We start from the raw sequence: 27,535 nt of genomic DNA on the forward strand, positions 1-27,535 counted from the left end.
AAATATGTATTTTTTACAATAATTTTTATAAGAGATTAATTAATGTAAGTGATAGGCATATTGCATAATCTAGTCTGCGCGTTATTTTCTGACTAAAAAATATATATGTTGAATATTAATTACATTAATATTTTGAAGGAAGTGTACAAAAAGGAAAAACCAAGGAAATGATCTATATAGTCTTAAGGAATGCGATGCAACCGTCTGTCGCTACTGATATTATTATAGTATCGATTTTATTATTTGTATATAGCTGTAGAGAAAAATCACGCTTACAATTGTAAAATCGCTTAACGCTCAAGCTCGATTGCGTTGGATTTTTCTCGATAGCGCGATTCTAAATGTGTCATTCCTCGATCGCGTTACCACGCATTCTTCCGATACACAACTAACAATAAGTTTCAAACGATTTCTCAATTATATCACAGAAATACAGACTTTGAATTCGAGTGACAATTTGAAGACATACAATTACAAAACCGTGTTCATAATGGGTGATTGAAAAATTCGTAGAAATCATGTAAAAATCTGTGCGTGGACGCCAATTAGAAACGATCGAGTTTTTTTTTTTTTTTTTTTAATCACCTCTGACCAATTTCTCAGAAAGAGAAATAAATCGACGGTTCACGTTCCTCCAAGCGATACACACGCATATCTTGTTGTCTGTTACAATTTTATATACAGTTTTCGTAATTGTTGTTTATAACACTTAAAAACTACTGTAAGAGTTAATACGGTGTTATTATAAAATGATTATAGCTATATATTTATATTCATAATATCGTCGATCTAAAAAGTGTATAACAAAGTCTACAGCATTTACGACAATAATAATTAATAATAACGAGTAAGCACTCTGGGTTTGCTATCGATAACAATTGACATATCCAAAAGTATATCTGAAAATTTTTTATTAGACATTAAATGCAATGAATAAATAAAAAATATCAACAATCAATATAGTTTGTATAGCTTAATATTTGCAAATAGAAAGTAATTATTATCACACGCAAGTCACATACGTTAACGCATTCCTGTTAATATATACATATTACAAAGTTATACTTCAGAAAATAAATATTTGATAAAATGCGATAATGCCGTAGATTAGAAAATTGAGACGTTTCCTTAACATCTCGAGAAATACGACACCTCCTTCTCGTTATGTTAGGCACAAATATTTCTATACTACTAAGTAGCATATTCATTCTAAAACGTTTTATAACGCGCAAAATTTTTATTATTTACTAAATTGAAAACTTGGTTTTCAATCGTTTTCAGTACTTAAAGATTTCAACAATTGTAAGATAAAGATCTGCAACTTTGCAATGCAGTAGAAATCGTCTTAGGGCCATTTAGCATCCAAAGAAATAGTCAAAAAGCTACGGAAATCATTTTCTTCGACACTAAATAATCCTAAATCCTTTCTCTGGTGCAAAGTTAACCCTGTCAATGCAATCTTATACTCGAAATTAGCTCTATTTAATATTGATATCAAGAATGCCTTACATAAAATCATAAACCCTTCGTCCCGTGACACAGGATCAAATCTTTGCTCGAGAACATGCGAGTTATCTGAGTTATAAAAAATTTGGAATGGAGATGCAAAAGAGAGTGACAAAACACATGCCACATTCGATTCAATTCGAGAACCTGTAAATCCCGTTTATGCCTAGAACCGATATAAAATCCGTGTATTCTCGATATGTTTCTAGCTACATGTATATGTACGTATATGTACGTTCGACTACTCTGTAATATTTGATATTTAGACCAGCGCCTCCGCTATATCCGTAAATCTCGAAGATTGTCCATAAATTTTTTGTAAACTTGTACTTGTTGCTTTGCATCAGGTATCTGGATCGTTACGTGTATTGTACACGCGCATATCATCGATTGTTCGGTAATCTTTCGATAATATTCTTTCCTAAACATTGCTTCCCAATATCGATAATGTGTCGATCAGCGGTTCTTAAATATGTACCGCTTCTCGGTAAAAGTTACGATAATGCTCCTTAGTTATTGTTAATACGTGTTCTCTCTAAGCATATCTCCAATAATCCTAATTTCAAAACTTCTCGAAATAAAAGATCAGGAATTGTAAATCCTTGCTTCAGTTCTCACGCGGTATCCTTTCGCGGTAATTTTTAATTATGAAATCGCTACTAAGTCTTTCGTATTTTTATATGTGTTTAATTGGCTCGCAGATACCGATCAATGTTCGAATTTCTTTCAATTCTTGTAAAGAGAACGAATCTTATTGCGTTAAAATTATCGAATCTTGAATGTCTAACGTACCGTAGAATAAAATTGCTTATTGTGTATTACGAATTATCAACACGTGCTCTGTTTTCTTTTTTTTCCATAGGTGCGTAAAATGCTATTACTATTGTGGTCCTTCTCCATGAAGTAGAGTGAGTATAGCGTTTCTGAGAGCGAAATTCGGGGTGAAGGAAGTATCGTGCAACGGCTCATTTGTCATCGGACTGGTGTATTTTCCGCACAGGAACCATTCGTTTATAGCTGCCCTTTCGTAAGTGAATCCATCTAGAAATAATAATCGTGCACAATTAGATTTATCAAGATAGATGTGTTTCGTAGATACTTCGAAGTATTTTTCTGATAAAGAAACACTTCTTTGTGTTATTTTTACCTGAGCACTGCACAGGTTCTTTCATTATTTCGTGCGTTATAGGACACAAGAATTCATGGGGAATTTCAGATTCGTCTATATTCTCCATAACATTGCAGTCTTCACGCTTCAGCCAATATAATTGCTTCTTCAATATCTCCATCGCCTATAACGATTTTGATATAATGAATTCGATACAATGAGCTAGATAGAATCATCGTAATGTTGTGCATTATACCTCTTCGTCGTCTTCGATTTCTAACCGGGATATCAATTCATTCTCTGACACGGATAACAAATGTCGCCCTGTCAATCCCAGAGCTAATACTTTCCTGGACAATCTAGATAATTCAATGTCGTTCAACCACTTCAAAGTATCATATAGTTTCCAATCCGCGACCTGAACAAAATTTTGATTCCAATATCATTCAATTCAATTGTTTCGCTCATTTCGCATAATCTAAAACTGATTCATCTAATTACTGACCCTTTTTTTCTTGTTTCTCAAGCTGTCCATCAAATTACTTTGCGACACCAATTGCTGAGGCACCTTCCAAACCAGGACGGTCTTGTCCAATGCACCTAAAAATAATTATTGTTGCGGTAAAATATTTCCATGCTTACTGATGCTGATTATATTTAATCTTCTATGTGAAATGTGAGGATAAATAAATTCTGAATAAACTTTTTTATTCAAGTTTAAAATTTGTAGAAACAAGATTCGCAAAGTAACAATTTAACTTATATAAGAAAAAGAAATGTACAACTTGAGTTATATAGATTGAGTTATATAAATTTGTAATGTTGTGCAATAAATGTAAGTCATAATAGTTTCAAGACCTGTAGCAAAAAGTGACGTGTCCTCGGAAAATGCACACGACGTAACAAGACTATCATGATCCTCCAAGACGTACAAACAGCTTCCGGAAAACTGAAAGCACATCGATATCTTCATAAATATGTCCTCGTGTTTTTTAAAAAAAGCGCAATTGTCTTGATTGCTTACCACGCTCCATATACGAGCTGTTCTATCTGTCGCGACACTACCTAGAACTTCTCCGTGGACGGGCGAGAAACGGACGCACATTACGTTTCCACCATGTCCGGTCAAGGACTTTTTTTCCTTGTAACGCGTTCCGGTGTTCGGTCTAATGCTGTCCGAATCGGGTAATAGATCGTTTGAAATAATTACATGCCACAGCTTAACCAACGAATCGTTGCCGCACGTTGCCAGTAGATATATCTGCTGGTTCACATCCGGGTCCCTTGCTGCAAACAGCCGATATTTATCGTTGATTTTTATATTTTATATTTTTCCAAATAAAAATTTATCTAAAGTAATGGATATAAATTTATATCAATTTATTGATTTTTTAAAAGGCTTAAAAGTAATAATTAAAATAGTTTTTTCCTACACGCACTGCACATCAGAGAGCCTGGAGTAGGGCTAAAGTCGCATCCTTGGACACCTAGATCGTGACTCGCATCGCAAACCATCAATGCTTCGGAACCATTCTTCTCGTCTAGAGTATCGAAAAGACGCCAGGTGCCCTCATTGCACGCGGTCACTAAATATCGGGAATCGTGCGTAAACGCAATGGCCGATATCGCATCGGCGTGACCCTCGAAGACACTGTAAAGTTGCCTAACATTTATTATTAACTGTCTAAAAAATATATAATCTATCAAGTAACTTACAAAAGTTGCATCAAATTTTACATATGTACAATATATGTACATAAAATTATTGCGCGAAACACAATCTTTTTACTTAGATAGATTATACTTATATTTGTGACTCAAAATTTATAATTTTAAGATATATTCGAAATCCGAATTCTCATTTGAGATTCTTATTCAGAAATTTTGTTTCCTAATTAAAAATTAGTAATATATTCTATATATAATATTGATTTGTTCTATTATGTTGAAGCGTACGTACTGCAACTGATCCATAGTTTCCACGTCCCATAACATTGTCTTCTCATCGTCACCAGCGGTAGCGATCTTCGTGCCGTCAGGCGACCATCGACTCACGCGGATGCCTGTTCCGGAATTGACGAAAGATGATTTTGCTTGTTCTCCAGTCTGTTAATAAAAAAAGTGCCAGTAAGAAACAAAGCAAAAAACTAAAAATATGATGCTATTTGCATTAAAAAACAGTCGTTACTTCTGTGCTCCAAACTAAAGTCGTCCCATCGAGAGAACAGGAGGCAAGCATTGAACCGCACGGGCTAAATTCCACATAATTGACGCTGTAGGTGTGAGCGTCGAGTGGACTGAATGGTTTTTCCTGTATTTTAATCACCTCCTCCCCATCCTCCTCTTCCGTTTCGACGCTCCAAATGCGCACTAGTTTATCACTACAAGTGAAAAAGAATTAAATAATTGAATGGCTAGTTTTACAGTTTTAAAACTTACCCTGATCCCGAGGCTAAAAGATTATTTCGGTGGAAGGCAACGCTGTTCACCGCACCATTGTGCTCCTCCAATCTTTGAATCAATCTTACTTCGTTAGCGTACGTCTCGACATTTCTCATTAGATCGTGTTCATGCATAGTGCTCTAAAATGGAGAACCTCCGTTAATGCTATTATTTGTAAATTATTATTCGCGATCAGCCTACCTTTTCAGGATCATTCACGAACCACTTCGTTCCAACATTTCTTGAGAGTTCCGAATCAATAGTCAAGTTTCCCGCCAAGTCCCACGCAATTACTGATTTGTCGTTAGAGCCTGTAATTATATTAAATGTCAATTGTCACGAAACAAAATCATTAACTTTTTCGGAAATTAGAGAGAGATATTACCTGTCGCTAATAAACTTCCGTCACGTGAAAAAGCGCAGCAAGCTATGTATCGATTGTGACCGGAGATTATCGTTACAACCTTTCCTGAGCTCTATAATTGAATTTAAAATTAATAAAAGATTGATTGCCAAGTTGAACAGTTAATTTTTCTTCCAAGACAGGTCTCTTACCGTTTCCCAAATTACTGCCGTTTTATCGAGGCCACAGCTGGCAATATATAATCCGTTGCTGCTGAAACGGACGCAAGTTAAGGCACTGCTGTGCTTTTCCATCACTCTGCAAAGCTGTACAGTGGCAGTAGAGGGTTGGGCCTCGCACTTATTCTGGCTCACCGTGACTTCCCACAACTTCACGTCGTGATCGTTGCCGCACGAGACCAGTTGATAAAGCTTGGTGTACGGCTCGTTACCTGCGATAATAATTATGTTACCTATCATGTAGGATATCGTGTCTTTTCTACTTGTCCAAAATAATATATCTGCTATGTTTACATACATGTAACTTCTTGGAAAGTTGAGAAATCGCAGCAAACCACCCCCATGTCGTGAGCATCATCGATCGAGACAAGTTCGGCGATGTCTTGATTGCTAGAGGTACAAGTGTCGATCAGTTCGGCAGTGGAGAACAGCTTTAGGACACCCAACGTACACGAGGTGATCAGCCAGCTCGAGTCCGGCGAAAACGACAGGCTTTGCACGGCACCCTCGTGCTTTTGAAAACACCTTTAAGTAGAAATAATACGTCTCATGATAATTTAATCGAAACGCAAATTGAGAAGCTAAGAAAGGAGTAATATTATTTTGCAAAAAGCCTCGGATATTTTCATTGAACTGTTTAAAACAGAGAGCATATCCTCTGTAAAAGGTCTTGCCTGATTAAATTGCGATGAATCAGATCCCAGATACAGACTTGCCCGTTATCTCCAGCGGTCGCGAGTAACGTCGAATCTGGCGAAAATCTGCAGACTCTCACCGCTTCGCCGCCTACTTGCACCATAGTATGTATCTTCGTCCCCGTCTTCGAAATGATATAAATTTACATTAATGCAAGACAATTGTCCCCGTTTTCGAAATATAAATTTACATTAATCCAAGATAATAATCGCTAGAAATAATTTATGATTTTAAATTATTTACGTAAAACGACTCTATTCTTTTTATCATTACTTGCGCGATTACTATAACTTTGACTTCTATACGTGTATACAATTATACATATACATATGTATATAAAGATCATTGTATCATTAATCTTTGAAATCGCGAAGAGAAGCTCACTAGTCGTTACAAAGCTCGTTCGTTACTTCGGATTTTTTCACATTTTTAAACCTACACGCAAGTTCCAAAGCAGCGTGGTACCGTCTATGCTGGAGGTGGCCAGCATAGTGGACTGGGGGCTGACCTTGACCGAGGTCACGCCGTACTTGTGCCCCATCAGAGGCGAGAAGTAAGCCTCGACGTAGCCAGTGCCGGGCTGCCATTCCCAAACCCGGACGCGTTTGTCCCTGTGTGTTAAAAGAGAGGAGTGATGCGAACTTAATACACAGCGCGCCCAGCACCGCGGAATTGTGTGCATATCGATAACCGATATTTACCCGGATCCCGTTACCAGAACGCAATCACCGGCGAAGTCGACGCTGTTTACATCGCTGGTGTAAACTGTCAGAGTCTGCAAGGCTTGAACGTCGCCTATGGCAGTCATGTTTTTTCAGATTAACGGGGTTCTTAGCTGTAAAGACGTATGAAATATTAATCAGCTGTATGTCACTTCTCAAAGTCAAACTGATATCTACTTTAATGAAAAGGCGTGTACAACATAAACGTTCTTCAATTTCTCCACGGGAAACGATACACACAGCTCGAATATATTGTCGCCTCTTTTTGTCGACGCTGTTAAAGATTGATGAATGATGATTTAAGCCGCAGGTAAAACTGTCTATCGATTAAGAACGGAGTTATATATGACACGTAGACATCCATGACAGATACTGAACGTCAGAATATCGACGAGCGCGATATCATATCTATCATTATGTCATAAGCCGTTACTTTGATGATATCAAATGATTATGATTTGTCATAGGCATCTTAAAAATTGATGTATTCCTACGTTAGGGGTATATTCTATCCATAGCTGTGTCACGTGGAAATGTCGCGAGAGGTAATAATGAGGCACGGGAAAGCACCTTTAACCTTCGCCTTTTAAACGCTCGGAAGAAAGGTGCCTTTTCACGTTGACGCTCGACGCTCATTTTCAGCGAGCAAAAATCTTTAGAAATAATATTTTTTATTTATATATAAAAAATATTATTTCTTGGTCACGTGGTTTCGCTTTGAACGCTAACGTCAAAGAAATGAAGTTGAATTTGTTCAATATCCAGCGTCGTCGCTGAATCGTCGTTATCATTGATCGAATTCCAGTATAATCAAAAATAAACTTCAAAAAGAGAGAGTACGTAAAATATTAATTATTTTCAAGTAATATCTTCAAGTAGTAATATTTTACAGATATATATTTATTTCTTCATTTCTTCAGTAAAAATCTTCAGAAATAATATTATAATATATATAATATTATTTCTGAAGATTTTTGCTGAAGAAATGAACGTCGAGTGTCAACGTGAAAAGGCACCTTCAGACGTACACGCGTCCCTCAATAATACATGTATCCTGAATCGACTGACTGTTCTACAGGTGGGCAAACGTATAAAAGCAGGTCTCTGAAGTTTCTGAAAGTCGGACAGCCCTTGGCATTGACCGCCGCGCGTCAAGGCTTTCCGTCGCGATTGATCCACCACGTACATTAGTTTCATTACCGCAATTATGACGATTCAGCATTCAGGGACGATTCGTCTATATTCCATTTTTGTCTGTAGACTACCCGCCTGCAATTAAATGTCGCAATTTCGTCATTTAAAATTCGTTCGGTCTCGAACAAGACGGAGTCGCCTGACTCTTTTAGGGCGCCAGGGAAAGTTCTAAGAGCCGCATTAATAATTTCTCCAGTTACCTGCGTACACATCAGCCCATTCTGTTTTTCATATGTACTTCGGAATCTATTATGAGCGAAATGGCAATTTTCGCAATATGTAAAGACAGCGGCGCGTGCGAGCTCTATCGCCAACGCTGACGTGTATGTACATAAAAGCCATCGATTGCACTTATCTGTTCCATCTACGAATGAACGCAAACATTACTGCATCATTACAGCCGATGATGGGTATCGCGGTTCAAAAAAGAAAATAGCTCGCTATATAAAGCATCCGTTGTCCACCGTTTATAATTAAATAATCAGATAAGGGCACGGCACACGGGTCCCGGCGCGGCAAATGATACGTTCGCGATGGAACTGTAACGATATAAACAAAAATATATTGTTCGTGCACATACGGTTGATAACACGCGATGTTACTTATCTATTTTGCGCGCCAATACCTAACGTCTGCAGCGAAATGGATTATATTTATTTGGAAAAAAAATCGAACTATATTGCATGCGACATGCGACTAAGGCTGCGGTCTACTTGATGCTACAAATGCTTCGAAGCATTCCTCTTCTCCTTTCTTTCAATGAAGAAAGAAGGAGAAGAAGAACGCTTCAAAGCATTTGTAGCGTCAAGTGGACCGCAGCCTTAAACGTCGCTGCTTCGTTTGTATCACGCAAATTTAGAAATCTGTAATAATATTGTCACGTTATAATATACAAAATGCCATTAATGATGCAGTTATTCTAATCCCGTAATATGCGAAATTACTAGTCATGTAAACTTCATTACGTTATAAAAACATAAATAAGTATATGAAAGGGAAATTAGAAATCTTGTAGAACGTGAAATTATATTAGTCGTAAACTTCGTGTTATGAAAATATAAATGAATACATAGGGGGAAATTACAAATCTTATAGAATACTAAATTATGTTGACTGTAAATTTCATCATGTTACGAAAATATAAATGAGTATACAAAGGGGAAATTAGAAGGCTTATGGAATATGAAATTATATTAGCCGTAAACTTCAACATGTTATGAAAATATAAATGAGTTATACATAGGGGGAAATTAGAAATCTTATAGAATACACAAAATTATGTTGACTGTAAATTTCATCATGTTATGAAAATATAAATGAGTATATATAAGGGGGAAATTAGAAATCTTATAGAATACGAAATTATATTGATCATAAATTTTACTATGTTATAAAAATATAAATGAGTATATATAAGAGAGAAATCAGAAATTTTATAGAATGCGAAATTATATTAGCCGCAAATTTCATCACGTTACGAAGAATATGAATAAGGGGGGAAAAAAAATATATATATATAAGAGGAAAAATAATATTATATATGAAGGGGAAGATTAAAAATCGTATAAATGCACTGTAAGTCGGTGTCAATCGTCAATCGTCACTCGTCAAACTGAAATCGACTTTATCTGTTCACGTTCGAAAACGCCGGCGTTCACCGAGGAGTTAAATGACTTCAAAACATTAATACCGTCAGTATTAGTCGTCTCACCGACGTAAAAATAGCCATTTAATAATAATTCATCCGTTACGGCTCGCGTGGGTGGCGAGCCGTTATTTAATCCGTTATCACAAGCCAATGAACCTCTCAATTAAATTATTGACCAACAGTAAATCAGGAGTCGATCAAGCGGAAAACAAATCGACGCCTCGCCGAGGGGGATCCCACCCTGCTAAATATACATTCGTTTTAGAATCGTTAACATCCAGCTCTTATCTTCCCAACTTTGTGTACGTCGGACGGGGCGGAAACGTCGTTCGCGTCGGTTTCCGTCGGCTATCTCTCGTTCGGGCAAACGAGAGACAATCGTCGTTTCTCCGCGTACTTACTCACTCGTAGCAAAGGCACATGTTCCACAGACACTAGTCGACGGCTTTCGGCGGTGCCTCTCCGTCGCTCTCTCCGTCAACGACGAGCACGCACGCGGCACATGACGTTTCTCGCGTCCGTTGATTCCTCCGAGAGAGCTTTTACGCGTCGCGAGACGGCGTCACATTTTATTTCCCCGCGATCAACATAGCCGCTCCTGCCGACGAGACACTTCAAACAGGATACCCCGGACAGGGCACCTGTCACAATGAAGTTAAAAGCGCTAAACGCATGTCCACTGACCGCTCAGATCGATATTACAGAGGCGTAACGCGAGATATAAACTGCACGCCGGGCTCGCGCGCCGCAAAATGTAACGTCGACATGTAAAACCGTCTCTCTCCGTTCCTTTTTCTCGCTCTGTTTTTTTTTCCTTCCGCAGCCTCGCCGAGTGGAAACAATTTACGCCTATCCGGTATTACGCAATCCCTCGGACTGAGCAAATTGTTTTGTTATTCGAGGGAGCGCTAAATTCGCACCGACTGTTGCGTTTTACATTTAACACATATATATCTGCAAAAAATATATATATATATATATATAATTGTTAAGATATTTACATTGTACGTTTATTACGCGAGACGAGCCTGCAGCGGCATAAATTCCAATTATTTTTTTCTTCAATTATCTCACCATGCAGAAGCCTGTCGGCAAAGAATCAAGCGACGTATACTTAGAAAAATTGAAGTAGATGATTGCAAAATATATTTCATACGTGGCAAGTGCGTCCCGTCCACTTCGCGATAATTAATCCCAATTAATCCAGGTTTACCGGGTCCCGAGGTATATGCGCCTTATAAAATTCATCGAATCTCATACGCCGGGTGCTGGTGCTGCCTTCGAATCCTCCTACCCCGGTGGAAACTCACCAGAATACTCGCCGCGTGATTGGCCGGCACCGCCGGCGGTCGTCGTCGCGAAAACCCCGGGCCCCGGGAGCGGCGCTCGCTGTTCCTGGGCGAGGCGCATGCGCCGACCGCGTCGGGGCTGGCTGGAGCCTAGAGCACGTGAACCGCGAACGGCATGTGGTGCGAAGTTGTAAACATGACAGCCGACTCTCTGGCCGAGATCGCCGGGGAGACTCAGCGTTGTTCACGGATTTTCTGAGATCGGTTTGGCGGACCCGATGCCGCTTGGCGGCAAGCCGGCGTGCGTCAAGTGCGGGACTCGCGAGACCGCTCTGTGGCACTCCACCGACGCCGGTAACTTGTGCAATGCCTGTCTGGAGGACGAGCGGAACGCCGCCGAGGCGAGCTCGTCCTCCAGGGCGGACGAGGAGGCGGACAAGAGTGGCTCGTTGAGGCCCAGGAGGAGCACGCGAATCACGAGGTATTGCAACTCAAAGGCGACGGGGCCGCACAGAATTGTGCCCAAGGGCAAGGGTCGCAGAAACCTGTTTAAGAAAACGGTGAGCGAGCGAGAGATACTCCTCCAACTTTTGCAACGAGAAGTATGGCAGGGTCTCCTCGAAGAGACGCGTGGAATCGTCGCGTACAGTCGTTTATATCCAATTGTTTTGCTCGCAGCCGGTCAAGGCACCTACAGCCACCGCGACTCCGGTCACCAGCAACTTCGTGTTCTACAAGGGCACGTATTTTCAAGTCGGAGATATAGTCTCCATGCAGGACGTAGACGGTGGGATTTATTACGCCCAGATACGTGGCTTGTTGACGGATCAGTATTGCGAAAAGAGCGCCGCTGTTACTTGGCTGTTGCCCACCACGGCGAGGTGAGATTCTTTGTTCCATTAATTTCGTCAGACTTCATGCATAATAATGTTACGCAGTATTTATCAATGTTAATCTCAATATTAATATCGATATTAATGTTACCTGATATATCTTTTAGCCCTCCACCGGAAGAAGGCTTCATTCCCGAGACGTATATAATCGGGCCGGAGGAAGATTTACCTCGTAAATTGGAGTGCATGGAATTTGTAATGCATGCTCCGTCTGACTACTTCAAGTTGAAGAACAGTCCCTATCCACCTCCACTCACGGAGAAGGGAGCGGGCTACATATGGACAACTCTTAGAAACGAACTGGCTATATCTAAAAAATGACAGTAATTCTTCATCGATAATGTGTCGCGTTAGTGTCGCTCTAAACTTAAAATAATTTCTATACGCAAATAACTTTTTTTTTATACTTTTATACTTTTAGTCGTGTGTATTATTCTAATTAAGAATGCTTAGACTGTTGAATTACGAAAATGCATAGAAGTCACAAAACTTGACGTGACGAAAATATGATGTACGCTGAATATATCGCTGTATAATACAGAAATAATCTTGCGAAAAACAATACACGTTTACAATAATGCCATTTTATTTATTAAATATATCTTTATTACAATATAACATTAATGCTTTGTGTTTTCAGTGAATAACTGTGGACATGTATTTTTTACATGTAACGGAACGCGGAGCCTAGATTACTAGATTGGACAATCGTAAAGTTGCCAATACCATAGTTGAATTCGTGAACCTTTGATATCGTTTTAATATATCTCCTATCATACACGTGTAAAAAATTTAAGAAACATCCTCTCGTCTTATCCAATTTCTTTCTTTATTCAAAAATTACCCGAAACTGGTTTTTTCCCTTGTAGTTTATACTCTTTTTCGCCGGAAGAGCCGTGATTCGAGAGGGATAGCGGTTCATCCGTGCCATGGCCTTTAACTCTGGTATCGTTGAGACGGGATATACGCGGAGGTAGCAGGCAGCATTGGTGCGTTCTCGCTTGCTTGAAGGGAGGGGAAAAGTGTCCTCGGTGCGACGGTGGTGTCGGTTACGCTCGGGATGACAGTAGTGACCAGTCAGCTGGGTGCCAACGAGGTGACGGCCGGTCAGAATTTGAGATCTTTTATGGCTTGCGGCAAGTCAGGCAGCTTCATATCCTTTATTTGTTGCGGTATATTCATGTTCTTCACCGCCGAGACAGCACGCGCGGGCGCTGCTGTGATTCCCGCCTGCACACACCATACGGATGGAGAAGAAGTGCGGAGAACGGACATGTTTCAAGGAGGCACTCGGTGAATGCAGGGGTGAAATTTTAGCTGGGAGCGAAGGGCAAATGACGGATGACTACACGGCGTCGACGACATTTATTACTCTTATAAAGCGACATTATGACATTTACATCATGAAGGCACTCGGTTTATGCAGCGGACAATTACAAAACGGAAATGCATCGCCATGCGTGTTACGCAAACGATCACGCTTTATTATAAGCTACGAAGGACTTTGCGCTTTCGACAGTCTTGGATAAGGTAAAAAAAAAACGAAGAAAAGTAAAAAAAAGACGAATCACAAATACAGATACGCGCGGGAATGCGAGATTGTACAAAGTGGCCTGATTTACTTAAGGAGGGGGTCCCAGAAGGACAAACGGACGGGGTGAGCAAGACCGCCCAGATTTGTAAGTCCCCTAAAATTGATGTTACGTCAATCAGTCCTACCTGTCACCACATCAGGTATCTTCTACAAATCGCTGTACCGGTTATGCATGCATAGCTAAAGCGCTCAACGGACCGTTTAAGCGATTTTTAAGCTCAGTGACAGAAAATAAACGTATATTGCAAAATTGGCCGTACTAGCTTGAAACATATAACGTTAGCGTTCTATCTCATGAAATGGGCAATGAGAATTTGAGGGACGTAAGAAGTTAATACAAGTTTGTGCGTCGCGATCGATAATCCTGACTGTGAGCTCGTTACAAACTTATTACAGTCGTAAAGTCGAACATTCAGTATATCTGAGTCGAGAGCACAAATTTTGAAAGAATTTTGAAGATCACAGTCAAGGTGATATCGGGACTGTAATAACAGGCTGCACTTACCTCTTGCTTCTCCAACTTGTTCTGATCCTCGATCCTCGTGAGAATCTCGGTCATGTTGGTCTCGAGGACCATACCGCCCATCACTAACTCATTGAGTATGTAATGGACTTTGTCCACGTGAAAAATGAGATCGAGCTCGCACACGTTCTCAAAGCATTTGTCCAGGGTCTCGACAAAGACCTGTATCAGGTCTAGGATTCCCAGCTCCGACTCCGAACTGTCGACGCAGAACACGAAGTAGAGCGTCGCGTAATGCCGATAGATCAGCTTGTAGTCGGACCCGCCTATCAGACTACCGCCCTCCAAGAAATTGCACACGTTGTCGTCCCTCTTCGAGACCAGCTGAAACGTCTCTTTTATTATCTGCTGCTGCATATCCTCGTTCTGAAGCAGAAAAAATATACGTCTTGTGTCGCAGCGATCCATATGTTCGCGTCTTCCTATCGCGTTCCACGCGGTTGCAATTTGTTCGGCGGATATCTCGACGCCGAATTTACGTCGCGCCTCGCCTCCGACGCAGATTTCATTATAATTCATTAAATAAAAGAATTTAATTTGCAGAATTGACGTGCGGTAAGTGGAAGAGATTCAAACGGCATCCAACGTATACTTACGAAGTACTGATAAAACTTGGAAAGCCGAGGTTTCCCATGATTATTGAAGACCAGGATCGCCTTAATCATGTCTGTATGCTCGGAGTCAGTTGGCGTCGCTCGACCTTACGGTAATCCTGTCGTTACGCTCGGAGCGCGCACGGTCATTGGTGCGCGAGAGGTTATGTTCTACGGCCGCGACTGTCCTCCGATCGGTTTAATCCTCATTACTTCTTTCCGGTGAGTTGGAGGTAACTTTTTGTGCGTTATTCAATAATTGATAACTAATAATGGAGAGAAATTCTGATAAGGTTAGCTGTCGACAGCTGTCAATAACTGTCAACGTGTCTGTCAGCTTCAGACGAGTATGGACGAGTATCAGTCTATCAGAGTGTCAGTGTTGTCCTTTTTCTTTTTTTATCGCCTCTGCGCTCTCGGCTCTCCAGCACTTTCTGCACCACCATCGAAAGGGAGAGGGAACGGTGCGCTTGAAGGTGCAGAAACTGCAGAAAGTGCGAGCGAACGAGCATTCGTCCCGCAATCGGTTTCTCCCGCTGCTCGTCTCCTCTCCTTGTCTACGAACGACAACGTGCAATCGGTGCATTGGTGCAGTTCAGTGCGCCGAGACGGTGCAAAGCAAACACTGCAAACGTGGACGACGCGTCGCAGTTGCCGGGTCAGTACCAGTGGTGCGATGTGCGATATGGGAATGTGAGATGTGAGGATTGTGAGAGTGCGCGCTTCGTCCACGTTCGCGACCGCCGAACGCCGACCGCGTTACGCTTCGCGCGGCCGGAATGAAAGCGGTGTGGCTGTAAAGCAGATCCTAAAGGCAGGACTGGCAGGAGAAGGAAATTTGCGACGAGGTCGACGAGGAAAACTAGACGAGAATCGACGAGGTTCCGAGTTCCGACGGGTCGTTCGCCCGGACGGGTCTGGGTCTCATCTGCACTCTCGTGAGTCTCGTGAGTCTCGTGCACCTGCCGCGTTCAGAACGAAGTGAGAAGCATATTCGCGTAGAAGCGGGAAGAAGAGAAGTGATGATAGATCTGATCGATCTGCGATTTCGTCTAATTTCATTGTTTACATGTGTCGCTCGCGCTACAACCGCTAGCTGGTATTGCAATATTTGCAATTTGAAAGAAGAAAAGACTAAAGAGGAGGGCAGAATCTGATGGAAGCTGATCGAAAGCAATTCATGTAGCATATATGAATTTTTTATTGGCGTGATAACAACCGATAACGTCGACTCTGGGAAAAAAAAAAAAAAACGGCAAGCAAAACACGATTATCAGGGCTTTCACTCTCGATTCCGTATCTTATCGGGGATCAAGATCAACAAATTACGTAACCAATTAACGTAATCGCGCTTTGTTACCGCGAGATTACGAAAAAAAGAGCCTTCTCGCGCGAGAGAGAAGCCGGCGCGCAAGCGCGCGGCGGTCACACGCACACGACTTCCTCGGGGAGGAGAGGTCGCGTGACAGCGCCGGGAGAGCGACGGCGAGGGAGCGAAGGAACGAGAGACATCGAGTTAAATGGAACCTATCCTTCCGCTTACCGCGTATCCGTGGCACGCGCCCGCACGTCTCCCGCGGCGCGCGACTTTCCGCCGGTGAGCCGAGCTGTCATTCCACGCGGACGAGGGTAAATGGAGAGCCGCCAAATGCGGCTCCGTGACCACGCAGTCATCGCGGCCGAAAGGTGAGCGTCTCTGTTGTCCCGGCGATAGGTATGTCGCAAGACTCGTCAATCAAGGCATCGAGCGCGAATTTAGTGGCCCCTCTCCCCCCCCCCCCGGCCGGGAGGCACGGCCGCCCCGCGTGCGTCTCGCGACTGGACTACGCATATTTCTGAACGTCGCGAGAGACGTACGCTCGAAAGCCGCGAAATTATTATTAGATCATGCTCGTCGGATTGATAGCCCGCCTTCTGGTGCGTGTCGAGGTCAGGCCTCTTGTTTCCTAGCGAGAAAATGCGAGGGTAATATATGATGTCAGTATGTTTAATCATGAACGTGAGTAATTATGCAGTTAGCAGTAGTTAAGGATAATGCTTATGCTTGTTTTTTTGTTCGATGAGTTGTTATTATGTATCTTATATTATTTATTAATATTTAACAGCCTTTATTATCTTAGTGTGCTTTTTTTTTTTTCAAGGAAGGTCTGGATAGTCTTTAGAGGTTTCACATTAATGTGTCTATCTCTAACCTCGTCGAACCTAATGCATCTTCAGTACAGTATGGTGTACCCATGGTGTACATACCTACTCGGGCTACTCGTATCTTGAAACTCTGCTCTGCACTTTGCATTTTACATTTAGCGACATCTATGTACATACCGTTTTCTCGCGAGGGATTTATTTAAATTGTAGTGGTTAGCTCTTATATACAAACGATTAATTATTGTGATAAGTCCTCTTAATTAGTTGATCAAGTTTGCTGAGTCATACATGATTGTTTTCCTTGAAATGTAATACTCGTTGAAATATTTAATTCCTTTGAATCTTTCCTCTAGGTCTGACCTTTCTCCAGTTCTATTATATACATCTTCTTTACTCTACCCTCCAGTCTTTAATAGGTATATATAACTTGAGTCTATCACTTATTTCTTCTGTCGCCTTCTCAGCTAATTCATCTGCTCGTTTCCTTTTATTTCTACATGACTAGGGATTCATCTTATAATAATTTTATATACTTTTATCTCTCTACCTTAGATATAATATCTCCAATACACAAAAGAATATATTTTTATTTTACAGATATATTTATATTGGTAGACACTAAGATTATTATTGCACAGCGTTTTACAAGCACTTGGGCCCGGTTGCACCAACGTCACGTAATATTTAACCTTAGCTTAACTCACTCTTCGTCTCTTTCTAAGGGGACAGTTAGAAAGAGACGAAGAGTAAGTTAAGCTAAGGTTAAATATGTGACGTTGGTGCAACCGGGCCTTAGTGACTCAGTTAAAATCACATCGTTAGTCAGTCTTAATGACATTTTCTTGTATAAAGCTTAATTGGGTTTATTTTCATTTCTCATGATATTCTATTTAAAACTTTTAAAATATTGATAGCTTTGTTCACTTTAATTGATCTGTTTATTAAATATGAATTGATTATCAAATTAAATACCTAACAATTTAGCATGTTTTGTGCACCAGATTTCACTATCATCTATATTTTCATTTTCACCAAATTATTTATTTTTTCTGTCGTGTTAAAATTCACAAATTTAATTTCTTTCCAAAACTAGTCCTAGTTCTCTCAAGTTATTTCTCCTTTACTGACTATAGAGTTATTCCCTGTGACATATATATTACTAGCAGCCATAGGGCTGCGGTCCACTTGACGCTACAAAATGCTTCGAAGCATTTCTCTTCTCTTTTCTTTCAATGAAGAAAGAAGAAGAAGGAGAACGCTCCAAAGCATTTGTAGCGTCAAGTGGACCGCAGCCTATATCATCTGTGCATTGTAATACCTTTACATTATGTTTAATACTTTTGTGATGTCTTTAATACACATATAATGCGTATAATGTAGAGCTTATCACCCCTTCTTGTGGAAATTCTTTAAAAATTATTTTTTTTCTTTGTTGATTCTTCTCTAATTACAATATTATGAACTTCGTCTTTCTTTCTCTCAGCCGCTCATTTACATAGAAGAATTTTCCATATGAGCACCCTTCTTTCATTAACTTATCAACAAGGATAATCTCTCTTCACTGTATTATGCTGATGCTATGATAATTATATGGCATCTAAAAAAGCAGCCACAGTACTTGTGTCTTCCATTATTCCTATTTCTATTTCCGCTGTTATTCTACAAAGGCTATTGTCTGTACACGACCTTCCTCTTCTGAATCCATCTTGATTTTTACTTCTCATTCTCAGCCTACCAGACTACTCTTTCCATTCTCTCAAATATTTTACATTTTACTCATGCAGGATGATGACGTATTGGTCTCATCTTTTGTATTGGACTTAATAAAGATAGTTTAATGATCTTTTTTGAATTGAACTATTTTGTCAAAGTAGTTAGATAATTTTAATAACTCTTTCATAAAGTTAATACTCAAACCTTTTATTCGATCTGGTCTAAACTCGGTGATGAGCTATCCGTCACATTTTTATACGCTCGTAATAATTCTTTAAGCATAAAGCGATTTAAATCCTATATTTCTTGAGATAGTTTCTTAACTTACTTTTCTTCTTTTCGGTAATAATCTTTTCTTTTTTCTTTCTCCTTTACCCTTTTGTTCTCTTCTTACTTCATCTGAACAGTCTTCTATTATTATCCTTTTGTCGTTGTGATAATTTATCATCGAATGTGTACTTTTGCAAAGATGTTCTCATCCTAGTTCAGTTACTTCTGTATTCCGTCTGGTTCTTTTTGGTTTACTTCGAGTCATTCTTTGGAATTCTTTATATATAAACTCTTTCTACTTCTGCCAGCTCTTAACAATATTCTTACTTCTCGAATTGATACGTTTCTTTCTGCCATTTTTCAAAATGGAAATTGAAATTGTGTACCTGACATCTGTTATTTGTAGATTTATGATCCTCACTACAATTCACACAATTGATCATTTTTTCACATGCTCCATGGAATGCTTCTCCTCATACGATGCATATTCCTGTAGATTTTCATAAAGTCTTGATATGTCCAAATTTAAAGCGATTAAAACATTACATTAAACAATAAAACAAGCCATTAACCCGTTAAATATTTTTAATTTCTCGGATAGGTCATTACCCTCCATTGTAATTAGTATCTCTTGAACGGTCGGTCTCGCTCCGCGCGTACTTGGCGCGAGACACTACCGTGTCTCTTGATATGATGTATATACCCAGTTCTGATTTCCTTGCTAACTGGATTCATGTTTCTTCTCTTCATTCTTTCCAGTTGTAATCCCTTTAGTGTTCTCCGTAGCCCCCACCAAAACATGTATATCCATATCCCAGTCCAAGATGATACCCTTACATCATTCGACTCTATTGGGGATTGAATAAGAAAACTGTTATTTTTCTTTTCCTTCTCCTATGTCGAAACACCTATTAGCTTCTACAATATTTTTAAGAAATATTTCCGACCTACTAAATCTGTCGGTTCTTATTTTTTTTCTATTCTATTCTATATATCTTTTCTTTTTGATCTATATTTTATATGTATATTAACATTAGCCTCTACTGCTATATCTCCTTTATGACCACTTTTAAATCTATTCTCTATGTATATTATTATTAGCCTCTATCTCCCTAGCCTCAATTTCTTCCTCATATCTTAATTTTCCTTTGTTAATTATCATTTTAACCTTATTGCACTGCCTCCGTTTTTTTCTTACGTTTATCTAGCCCTTCGATTACCTTTACTTTCATAGAATTACGATAACTTACCTCTCTTTCTCTATCTCAATACCTGTAATCGTAATCTCGTTTCTTTCAATCGAATCCTGATCTGCCTTTTGTTCTTGTTTCCTTTTTCCTTTTGATAATCTACTTTTAGCATTACATTCTCAGTTATGTTTTTTCTCTCTCTTACGTTATCAAACATTTTTCCACCACACGATCTTTTATGTTTCATTTTTTAGTCATTTGGGGATTTTCGTTTACTACCCAATAATTCTCTATATTTTATCGCGTTATCAAAAATTTATCATATAGGTACTTCCTTATCAACCACGATTCTTTGTTCATTTGTTACTCGATACGTGCTTATCAGACTCGGTTTTTCTCTTTCTGTCTCACCATTTCCGTAACTGTTCTCTCTTTCTCCTACTTTTGCCGTCTTTGTCCTTCCTCCTAGACCTCTTTCTAGCTAGTTTTTGGACTTTCCTCCAATATATGGATGGCTATATTATCGGGATTCCACTTTGAAACTGTCTAATCCTCAAGGAATCACTTAAATATCTCAATTTTTAATCGAAATGTGATCCACAGAAATCTCGTTATATTATCACTAGAGCGCCTCCTATATCCTTTCACATTTAAAGACTTAATCACCCTTATGTTTGTGATGTAGAGGGAAGGGTTAAATAAAACTGAAAGTGAATGACTTCATGGCTGTTCCCTGGTTGTACTACACAATTCAAATGTTTTTAAACATACGAAATTGAAACAGGCAAGATGGATGGTGTTCGTGTTGCCGTCGCAAACGTAACTGGTTATTGATAAGGCTGATGCTAAGGTACCGCTGACCAATGACGTTCACCAGCATAAGCCAACACAGCTTTTATTAATGGTCTTTGTTATGGCAGTTGTGCCAGCGGTATCTCAAACGCGTATTGTGACATTCCTTGCCTATATTTTGGACAAAAGTATTATTTCTTTATAAATATATTGGAACTTAAACGGGAGAGGTATTCTGTATTGCAAAATGTCAATATACGCACTGTGAGGAGCAATGAATTCTGTGAAATTTGTTACCAATTCGCGGTCGAATGTTGAGGGACACATTAAAACTCAAGGTAAATCCGTAATCGTTGCAAATACAGTGTTTCAAAGCTGATAACATTCTCTTATTAGTACACGTGCAATTGTAACAAAATGTACCTTGCATACAGAAAGGTTTTTGTTCGCGTATTTAGATTATTTTCAGTTACTTAGACTGTTCCATATATTTTCCATATATTTCAACTTGTAGTTAATTTGCTAACAATATTTGTTAGTTTTTGGAAAATTAATATAAGTGTTTGTTCTTTTTCCATATAGATGGACAGATCACGATTACTGCCCATGGAACTACCTGCAATCACTGTCAACAACAATGGCAGTGTTAAAGGCAAGGCATCTTTTGTTCGGCCATTTGCAATAGGATTTGTGATTCTGGCCATATTAGGCTTTTTATATGTGCCAGCGTATCACTCCGCTCAGAGTCCATTCTCAAGCTTAAGTGACACTCCATCCTCTGCAGAACCTCTTGGCAACTCCCGTTTGATGGCATCCGTGGGTACGCATCTATTGTTTAACATCCTTTAGTCACGATAACACAATTTTGATAAGCTTTAAGAATATATAAGTATATAAATGTATATTAAATAGTATAATAAAAAGTATATTTTAAAATACTTTATAATCTGATTGCAACATCCTTGGACATATATTTGATATATAATTACGATTTAGTATAATATGATATAAAACAGTGTTTTTTTTATGATACAATAATATTAAAAAAGTAACACATTTTACATGGTCTAAAAGAAACTGATTAAAGAAATAATTAATTTACAGCACAATTGCCTGGATGGTCATATAACACATCAAGAGACCTCTGTGTTTATATTCACCCGGAGAATAATACATCGATTCTCAGTCCTACTGGCATCTGTTCACTACCGCCATACCTGCTAATAATTATATGCTCGGCAGTCGCAAATCAGGAGGCCCGCGCTGCTATTAGGAATACTTGGGCCAATAAATATAATTTAGACAATTTGTACAATTCTACAGTAAAAATAGCATTTCTACTAGGAAAAAGTGACAATGATACACTCAACGTAAATATTCTTTACAACTTTATTCCTATATAGAGAATTACTCTTACAGTATGTTAATTTATTGCGTTTCTTTTTAGAATTTGATTGTTGAGGAAAGTTCCCAGTACAATGATATTGTGCAAGAACGTTTCTTTGATACATATAACAATTTGACGCTGAAGTCGGTCATGATGCTGAAATGGGTGACGTCAAATTGCTATCAAGCTAAATACCTCATGAAAACGGACGACGACATGTTCGTAAATATTCCCTTGCTTCTGCAAACGCTACGCTCGAGAACGCAAGCGGAGACTCTCCTAGGTTCTCTCATTTGTAACGCTAAACCGATAGTGGATCCCAAAAACAAGTGGCAAGTATATCCTTTCATCACTATTATTTAGCAGGACGTTATGGAAAAATAATTTAACACGAGCAACGATTTCAATTACGTAGGTATACACCCAAGTATATGTACTCGGAGAAAACATATCCAAACTATTTATCAGGCACAGGATACGTTATGAGTACGGGTGTTGCGTCTAAGTTATATCAAGCAGCATTGGTAACACCGTTGCTACACTTGGAGGACGTATACGTCACGGGTTTATGCGCGAGACGCGCGAAAGTCCGACCCGTCAACCATCCTGGATTCAGTTATATACCTCGCAAAATAGATCCCTGTGTGCTTAGGAACGCTATTACCACGCATAAGGTTAACGCGTCCAATATGTATGTGATTTGGGTAAAAGTGAATGATACAAGCATTCCATGCACCAATCGTACTCGTACCGATAGAAAGCCAATCGTTCTGAGCAGAAGTGGGAGAAATGCCGGCTATTACGTCTTTAAAAGAAAAACTATAAACAAGTGCGTTTAAATATACTTCTGATAATATTGATTCGATACATTATATAAGACTAATTTTTTTATCGAGCTTCCTGCTGAACGCGAGTGGAATCAAATAGATGAGAGGAATGGTGATGAGAGGAAGCTATGAATCTCGCAATTTCTCAGAGCTTTAAGGAAGTTTTCTTCGATTCCTTATGAAACTAGTTATTTATTTACGAATCTCGTTGCAAACATCGAAATATTGTCGATTGCTTCCTATTATTATGCAGCTTTATATATTTATACTTATGCAGCTTATGGATTTCATCATAAAAGATGTAATTCAGATTTCGAAGTGATAAGATCAGTTAATTTTCGCAAATCTTCGATTCTGTCAGGCTGTGTCCAATTTCCATTAGTTTAATATTAAGTCACAATTAATATTAAGTCCTTTAAGTTTCACAAGTAAGACTACAGCCAATTTGCACCGATAGTCTAACCGTCATCCATCGGTTAACGGTTCACTGTCTTACGAATTATGATTTCGCGTGTAGTATACATGGAAACAGAAAGTTTAATTGATTAGTATATATATTGACGTTAACTGACATCGGTGCAATTGGTACAATACGTGGAGCGATCGTGACAAATGACACTGAAGGTTTTGTATATTTTTCTATTTAAACCAAAGTAGTGTTTAAGGATACGCTGTCAATTAGACCTTTTACATATTTTACATTATCTTTTTCGCCTCTTTATGTAAAATATGAAGAGAAAAAGACATGAAAATGGCAAGATCTGAAACATAGTGTTACGCCCGCGCTTTTAGGTTTGAGCCGAATCGAACTGTTAGTGGAAAAAAACGGAGTGTTCTCTTGATGACGAACCGTTGTCTCTAAACGGACGCTCTAAAAATTTCGTGCCAGGGATCCTATTCTCGAAAAATATCGCATACGATATTTTAGGAATGTCACTAGAAAATCACTTCGCAAGTGTGCTATTGGTTGCAGAGAGTGTGATATTCATGACATATTGTATGCGATATTTTTCAAGAATAGGGTCCCTGGGACTTTTAGCGAGGTACACAGACTTTTGCATAACGCATAATACACAAACATAATTGGGTACGTTCCTCACAAAAACGCCTTGTAAACCCTACGGGGATATACAATAAACTTATCTAATCTAATACACAAACATAAGAAAATTGATTGGCCTATTTCCTTATGCACATGTATATGAACCAATCAATTTTCTCATGCTTACGCATTATGCGTTATGCAAAAGTCTGTGCTCCCCGCTTTATTCTTGAAATATTTGCGCCAATGGCCAATTGCGAATAATCGCATTTAAAAATTCCCTAGAACGGTAATCTCCGTGACAATTGCAATGAAGCGTATACGCATTTTTTTCTTCATAATATTTCAAATGTTATATAATATATTTTTAAAGAAACGTATACGTATTTAATGAGTGTAATAAAAAACAAAAGTTCTCAAAACAGCGCAACGCCATATTAAAATTTAAATATAAGTTCTAATAAATTGTAATACAAGCTCTAATAATAAAAAAAAAATTTCATACGAGACCAGACTCTTTTGAGCTGATAGAAATACATTTTATTTAATTATGTCATTTAAATAAAACCAAAGCAAGAAATTTAATACAAATTGTTGAATTGTATTTAGTTTCTCAAGTAAGAATATCAGCAGTAGATTCCATAATTAAAGCAAGTATTATAAAATAATACTGTTGTTTGAATAATGAAATAAATATTAAATAAAAGCTTATTTGTACATAGGTTATGATAGCATTACGTTTTTTGCAAGTGATCATACACGACTACACGATTGCCCTCTATGCGCTGTGTACATTTGTCCAATATTTATAAAAAAGATTATATACTTTTCCGACGTTGCCAAGTATATAATTCAATACATTGAAAAGCGTATACGTTTCTTAATGCGAATACTGTAAAAGAATGTTCAAGAATATCATTTCGGAAGCATATACGTATTTCGACCATTCGATACATATGTAATACACATGTGAGTGAGTACGCAAGAATAGAGCCCATAAGCCGTCAAGTCGTACAGATGTTCTCATTACGTTACGCGAGATTTGTAATTCCGCTGCGAATAAATTTGTTCTCCGAAGCTGTCAGTTTTCACTGCTCGGAGTGCGCGGGCGTAATTAAAAGAGAGGTGACGCGAATGCGAAAATACGTGCGAGTCTCACATGCGGGCGTAACATTTTTGGAGGCTCGAGTCTAGGAGGAATTCGAATCTAGGACCTCTCGCGATACGATCTACGAGGAAGAACTGTGCTATGAACAGTTTTTTCGAGTGTTAGATTTTTCGATTGTCACTTCCTAATGACATTTAAATGACATTTATATTTATCTATGTAACGTAAACGTAAACAATTTTCCAAAAAGCATGATTTTGTTATGGTCTACAAAAATTGACAGTTGAATACCTTGTTCAAATATTTGTAGCCGAAAGTCACAGGGAAACAAAGCTTCCTTTATTTTAATAATACAAATAATGCTGTTGCTTCCACGTACTTATGCGAAATTATTTAGGAATGTAATAGCATTATATAATATTATTAATCTACATATTTCAGAAACTCTTAAATAGTCTTATGTTTTCCTAAGCACATATAATATACAAATTAGGTACGAAAAAATTGCTTCCTCAATTTAGTAATATAAGAATGTAAATATTTATTTTCTATTTAAACAACAAAATAATGACTTGTGCTCATGACTTGATCTGAGGATTCCATCTCTCATTCGTATTTTTAAATAAAGTTAAGCTTTTAAATTTATTGGTATTTCAATTAATATTAATAAAAAAAGTTTTGTAACGTATAAAAGTATTGTGTTAGTTATATTTCATTATGATTTTACATTTTTACTTCAGATAATTGAAAGAATATAATCATACTTTAAAATTAAGATATGTTGTTTTTACTTGTTAATTTTGCAAAAACTGAGCGTCATTGCATTCGTGTATATTTCCCCAGGAAGGCTTTGTTAAGAATGACGTTTATTCAAAATACATTTTATAATTAAATATTTTCTTTATGTGTCTTTAAGAAACAATTTTCAAGATACAAACGAGTCTCCGTGTTTGTTAGTCCACACATTTTTACATTTTAATATAATTATATGAATATAAATGTGCATTTTGCAGAGATAAAAACAAATTTTTCTCTGAAACATATTTATTCAACTTTGGTATATTCGAATTGAACTATTTTGTATGCGTGCGCTTTTTAGTATTATTTCCGCAGAACACGGGAATTGCGTATGAATTTTATATATTTATGTGCATATTTATATACTTACAGCTTGTGGATTTGATTTTTCTTCAAAAGCAAGTTCCAGATATATGTATACAAATTACACCGGTTTTAATCAATTTCAACAATTATATAACGGAGCATTTATATCGAAAACGAAATAAAGGAACATCAAATGATATTGTAGCGCGGCAAAGCTTTTGTTCCAATTTTTAAAAAATTAATATTCGTAAATGTTAGATCGCAGTATAGTTTGCAATCCATGATAAAATTTATTTATTGATTGAAAATTTGTTTATTGAAGCCGCACTGCGGTATTAGAAAAAAATATATACTATAAAAAGATAGTGATAGATTATTAAGATAGCTGTTAAGTGCTTGACGATATAGCCTAACACTTGCTAGAATCTCTGATCTGAAACTCGGATAGGAACTCGTTATAATTTAGTTTAAGTATAATTTGAAATTTGTAATACACTGCGTATATCGTTTAATGTTGCATCAGGATTAAGAAATTGAAATGGCGAAGGAGTTTGCGGGGATAGTAAAATCACTGTTGTATGCTTCAAGATTGCATTCCATGATCCATGACGACGAGATGCTCGTAACTTAGGGTGAAAATGTTTGAAATGATTCTATGGAATACCCTAGTGGCCTTAGAAAATTTATTTCATTTTATAACAATAGATCTGTGACGCTGAATTTTTTACCATTATAGTCTCTGCTAAGCCATCGTAATATTCGGTGCTATGCGACATCTGAACGCGAGTGTTGGCGAGCTGTAATATAATTATTGATATATATTTGCGAAAAATACATTACACAAATGTAATACAATATACTATCATTTTACAACTTCCGTCACTCTTCACGCGAAACATAAAAGTCAGCCGAAAGATACACCTCTTTCCCATTTGGAGATACATCAATTTCGACGGTCGTATGTGAAACATACGTTAGATACATAAGTTAGATACATCATTTTATATCGTATTATAGTATCAATACGCTGTTTACATCTCTGCGTTTCTAACGCTTTTAAAAAAGGACATCGATTCGTACGTTTGACTAAATGTCACAACAGGGATTGCTGCATAAGATGAATGTAAATATTGTTATGTTGCATTTCGAATAAAAAAACGAAAAGAA

At 38.2% G+C, this 27,535-nt stretch overlaps 4 protein-coding genes across 17 annotated transcripts; 2 read left to right on the forward strand and 2 right to left on the reverse strand.

Moving 5' to 3' along the window:
* Nucleotides 1-217: 217 nt before the first annotated feature.
* LOC139769696 (WD repeat, SAM and U-box domain-containing protein 1) lies at nucleotides 218-11,160 on the reverse strand. 9 transcript variants are annotated; one of them, XM_071700992.1, is made up of 19 exons: nucleotides 11,055-11,160; nucleotides 10,300-10,852; nucleotides 7,036-7,169; nucleotides 6,774-6,945; nucleotides 6,313-6,458; nucleotides 5,937-6,163; nucleotides 5,612-5,850; nucleotides 5,442-5,532; nucleotides 5,258-5,367; nucleotides 5,054-5,196; nucleotides 4,803-4,995; nucleotides 4,575-4,720; nucleotides 4,048-4,277; nucleotides 3,639-3,901; nucleotides 3,473-3,563; nucleotides 3,120-3,214; nucleotides 2,871-3,032; nucleotides 2,654-2,798; nucleotides 218-2,547 (listed from the first exon to the last, which is right to left on the reverse strand). In XM_071700992.1, exons 3-19 carry the CDS (start codon nucleotides 7,140-7,142, stop codon nucleotides 2,387-2,389), a joined length of 2,721 nt encoding a protein of 906 aa, XP_071557093.1. In that variant the 5' UTR covers nucleotides 7,143-7,169; nucleotides 10,300-10,852; nucleotides 11,055-11,160; the 3' UTR covers nucleotides 218-2,386. The 9 variants fall into 9 exon arrangements, with proteins under 9 accessions (XP_071557093.1, XP_071557100.1, XP_071557083.1 ...); XM_071700999.1 differs by having other exon boundaries at nucleotides 10,304-10,852; nucleotides 10,973-11,132; XM_071700982.1 differs by having other exon boundaries at nucleotides 10,973-11,132.
* Nucleotides 11,161-11,308: 148 nt separating this feature from the next.
* Nucleotides 11,309-12,663, forward strand: LOC139769774 (GATA zinc finger domain-containing protein 1). Its single transcript, XM_071701138.1, has 3 exons — nucleotides 11,309-11,747; nucleotides 11,866-12,068; nucleotides 12,188-12,663. Exons 1-3 carry the CDS (start codon nucleotides 11,466-11,468, stop codon nucleotides 12,399-12,401), a joined length of 699 nt encoding a protein of 232 aa, XP_071557239.1. The 5' UTR covers nucleotides 11,309-11,465; the 3' UTR covers nucleotides 12,402-12,663.
* Or (AP-3 complex subunit sigma-2 or) lies at nucleotides 12,645-16,476 on the reverse strand. Of its 3 annotated transcripts, none has more exons than XM_071701149.1 (4): nucleotides 16,334-16,476; nucleotides 14,794-15,347; nucleotides 14,180-14,563; nucleotides 12,645-13,310 (listed from the first exon to the last, which is right to left on the reverse strand). In XM_071701149.1, the coding sequence occupies exons 2-4, from the start codon at nucleotides 14,860-14,862 to the stop codon at nucleotides 13,188-13,190; spliced, it is 576 nt and encodes a 191-aa protein (XP_071557250.1). In that variant the 5' UTR covers nucleotides 14,863-15,347; nucleotides 16,334-16,476; the 3' UTR covers nucleotides 12,645-13,187. The 3 variants fall into 3 exon arrangements, with proteins under 3 accessions (XP_071557250.1, XP_071557259.1, XP_071557268.1); XM_071701158.1 differs by having other exon boundaries at nucleotides 14,794-15,056; nucleotides 16,334-16,459; XM_071701167.1 differs by lacking the exon at nucleotides 14,794-15,347 and having other exon boundaries at nucleotides 16,334-16,465.
* On the forward strand, nucleotides 16,334-27,535 carry LOC139769758 (beta-1,3-galactosyltransferase 1). Of its 4 annotated transcripts, none has more exons than XM_071701113.1 (6): nucleotides 16,364-16,476; nucleotides 20,893-21,238; nucleotides 21,483-21,720; nucleotides 22,005-22,270; nucleotides 22,348-22,619; nucleotides 22,703-27,535. In XM_071701113.1, exons 2-6 carry the CDS (start codon nucleotides 21,212-21,214, stop codon nucleotides 23,124-23,126), a joined length of 1,227 nt encoding a protein of 408 aa, XP_071557214.1. In that variant the 5' UTR covers nucleotides 16,364-16,476; nucleotides 20,893-21,211; the 3' UTR covers nucleotides 23,127-27,535. The 4 variants fall into 4 exon arrangements, with proteins under 4 accessions (XP_071557224.1, XP_071557214.1, XP_071557198.1 ...); XM_071701105.1 differs by lacking the exon at nucleotides 16,364-16,476 and having other exon boundaries at nucleotides 20,914-20,958; nucleotides 21,029-21,238; XM_071701123.1 differs by lacking the exon at nucleotides 20,893-21,238 and having other exon boundaries at nucleotides 16,334-16,476.

Source organism: Temnothorax nylanderi, unplaced genomic scaffold (assembly GCF_030848795.1).
Source record: "Temnothorax nylanderi isolate EJ_2023f unplaced genomic scaffold, tnyl_v1.0 TNYL_tig0002_pilon, whole genome shotgun sequence".
In the NCBI taxonomy this organism is placed as follows: domain Eukaryota; kingdom Metazoa; phylum Arthropoda; class Insecta; order Hymenoptera; family Formicidae; genus Temnothorax; species Temnothorax nylanderi.

What these genes read in the sequence shown, in the direction of transcription:
- LOC139769696 (XM_071700992.1), bottom strand. Translation starts at nt 7,142, where the DNA reads ATGACTGCCATAGGCGACGTTCAAGCCTTGCAGACTCTGACAGTTTAC. An exon ending in AACTTTCCAAGAAGTTACAT is followed by an intron (nt 5,851 to 5,936) that starts GTATGTAAACAT and finishes TTATTATCGCAG; the next exon opens with GTAACGAGCCGTACACCAAG. An exon ending in CTTTAGTTTGGAGCACAGAA is followed by an intron (nt 4,721 to 4,802) that starts GTAACGACTGTT and finishes TTTTATTAACAG; the next exon opens with ACTGGAGAACAAGCAAAATC.
- LOC139769774 (XM_071701138.1), top strand. Translation starts at nt 11,466, where the DNA reads ATGCCGCTTGGCGGCAAGCCGGCGTGCGTCAAGTGCGGGACTCGCGAG. An exon ending in GAAACCTGTTTAAGAAAACG is followed by an intron (nt 11,748 to 11,865) that starts GTGAGCGAGCGA and finishes TTTTGCTCGCAG; the next exon opens with CCGGTCAAGGCACCTACAGC. An exon ending in CTGTTGCCCACCACGGCGAG is followed by an intron (nt 12,069 to 12,187) that starts GTGAGATTCTTT and finishes TATATCTTTTAG; the next exon opens with CCCTCCACCGGAAGAAGGCT.
- Or (XM_071701149.1), bottom strand. Translation starts at nt 14,862, where the DNA reads ATGATTAAGGCGATCCTGGTCTTCAATAATCATGGGAAACCTCGGCTT. An exon ending in CCAAGTTTTATCAGTACTTC is followed by an intron (nt 14,564 to 14,793) that starts GTAAGTATACGT and finishes TTTCTGCTTCAG; the next exon opens with AACGAGGATATGCAGCAGCA. An exon ending in ACAAGTTGGAGAAGCAAGAG is followed by an intron (nt 13,311 to 14,179) that starts GTAAGTGCAGCC and finishes TGGTGTGTGCAG; the next exon opens with GCGGGAATCACAGCAGCGCC.
- LOC139769758 (XM_071701113.1), top strand. Translation starts at nt 21,212, where the DNA reads ATGTTGAGGGACACATTAAAACTCAAG. An exon ending in GGGACACATTAAAACTCAAG is followed by an intron (nt 21,239 to 21,482) that starts GTAAATCCGTAA and finishes TTTTCCATATAG; the next exon opens with ATGGACAGATCACGATTACT. An exon ending in CCGTTTGATGGCATCCGTGG is followed by an intron (nt 21,721 to 22,004) that starts GTACGCATCTAT and finishes ATTAATTTACAG; the next exon opens with CACAATTGCCTGGATGGTCA.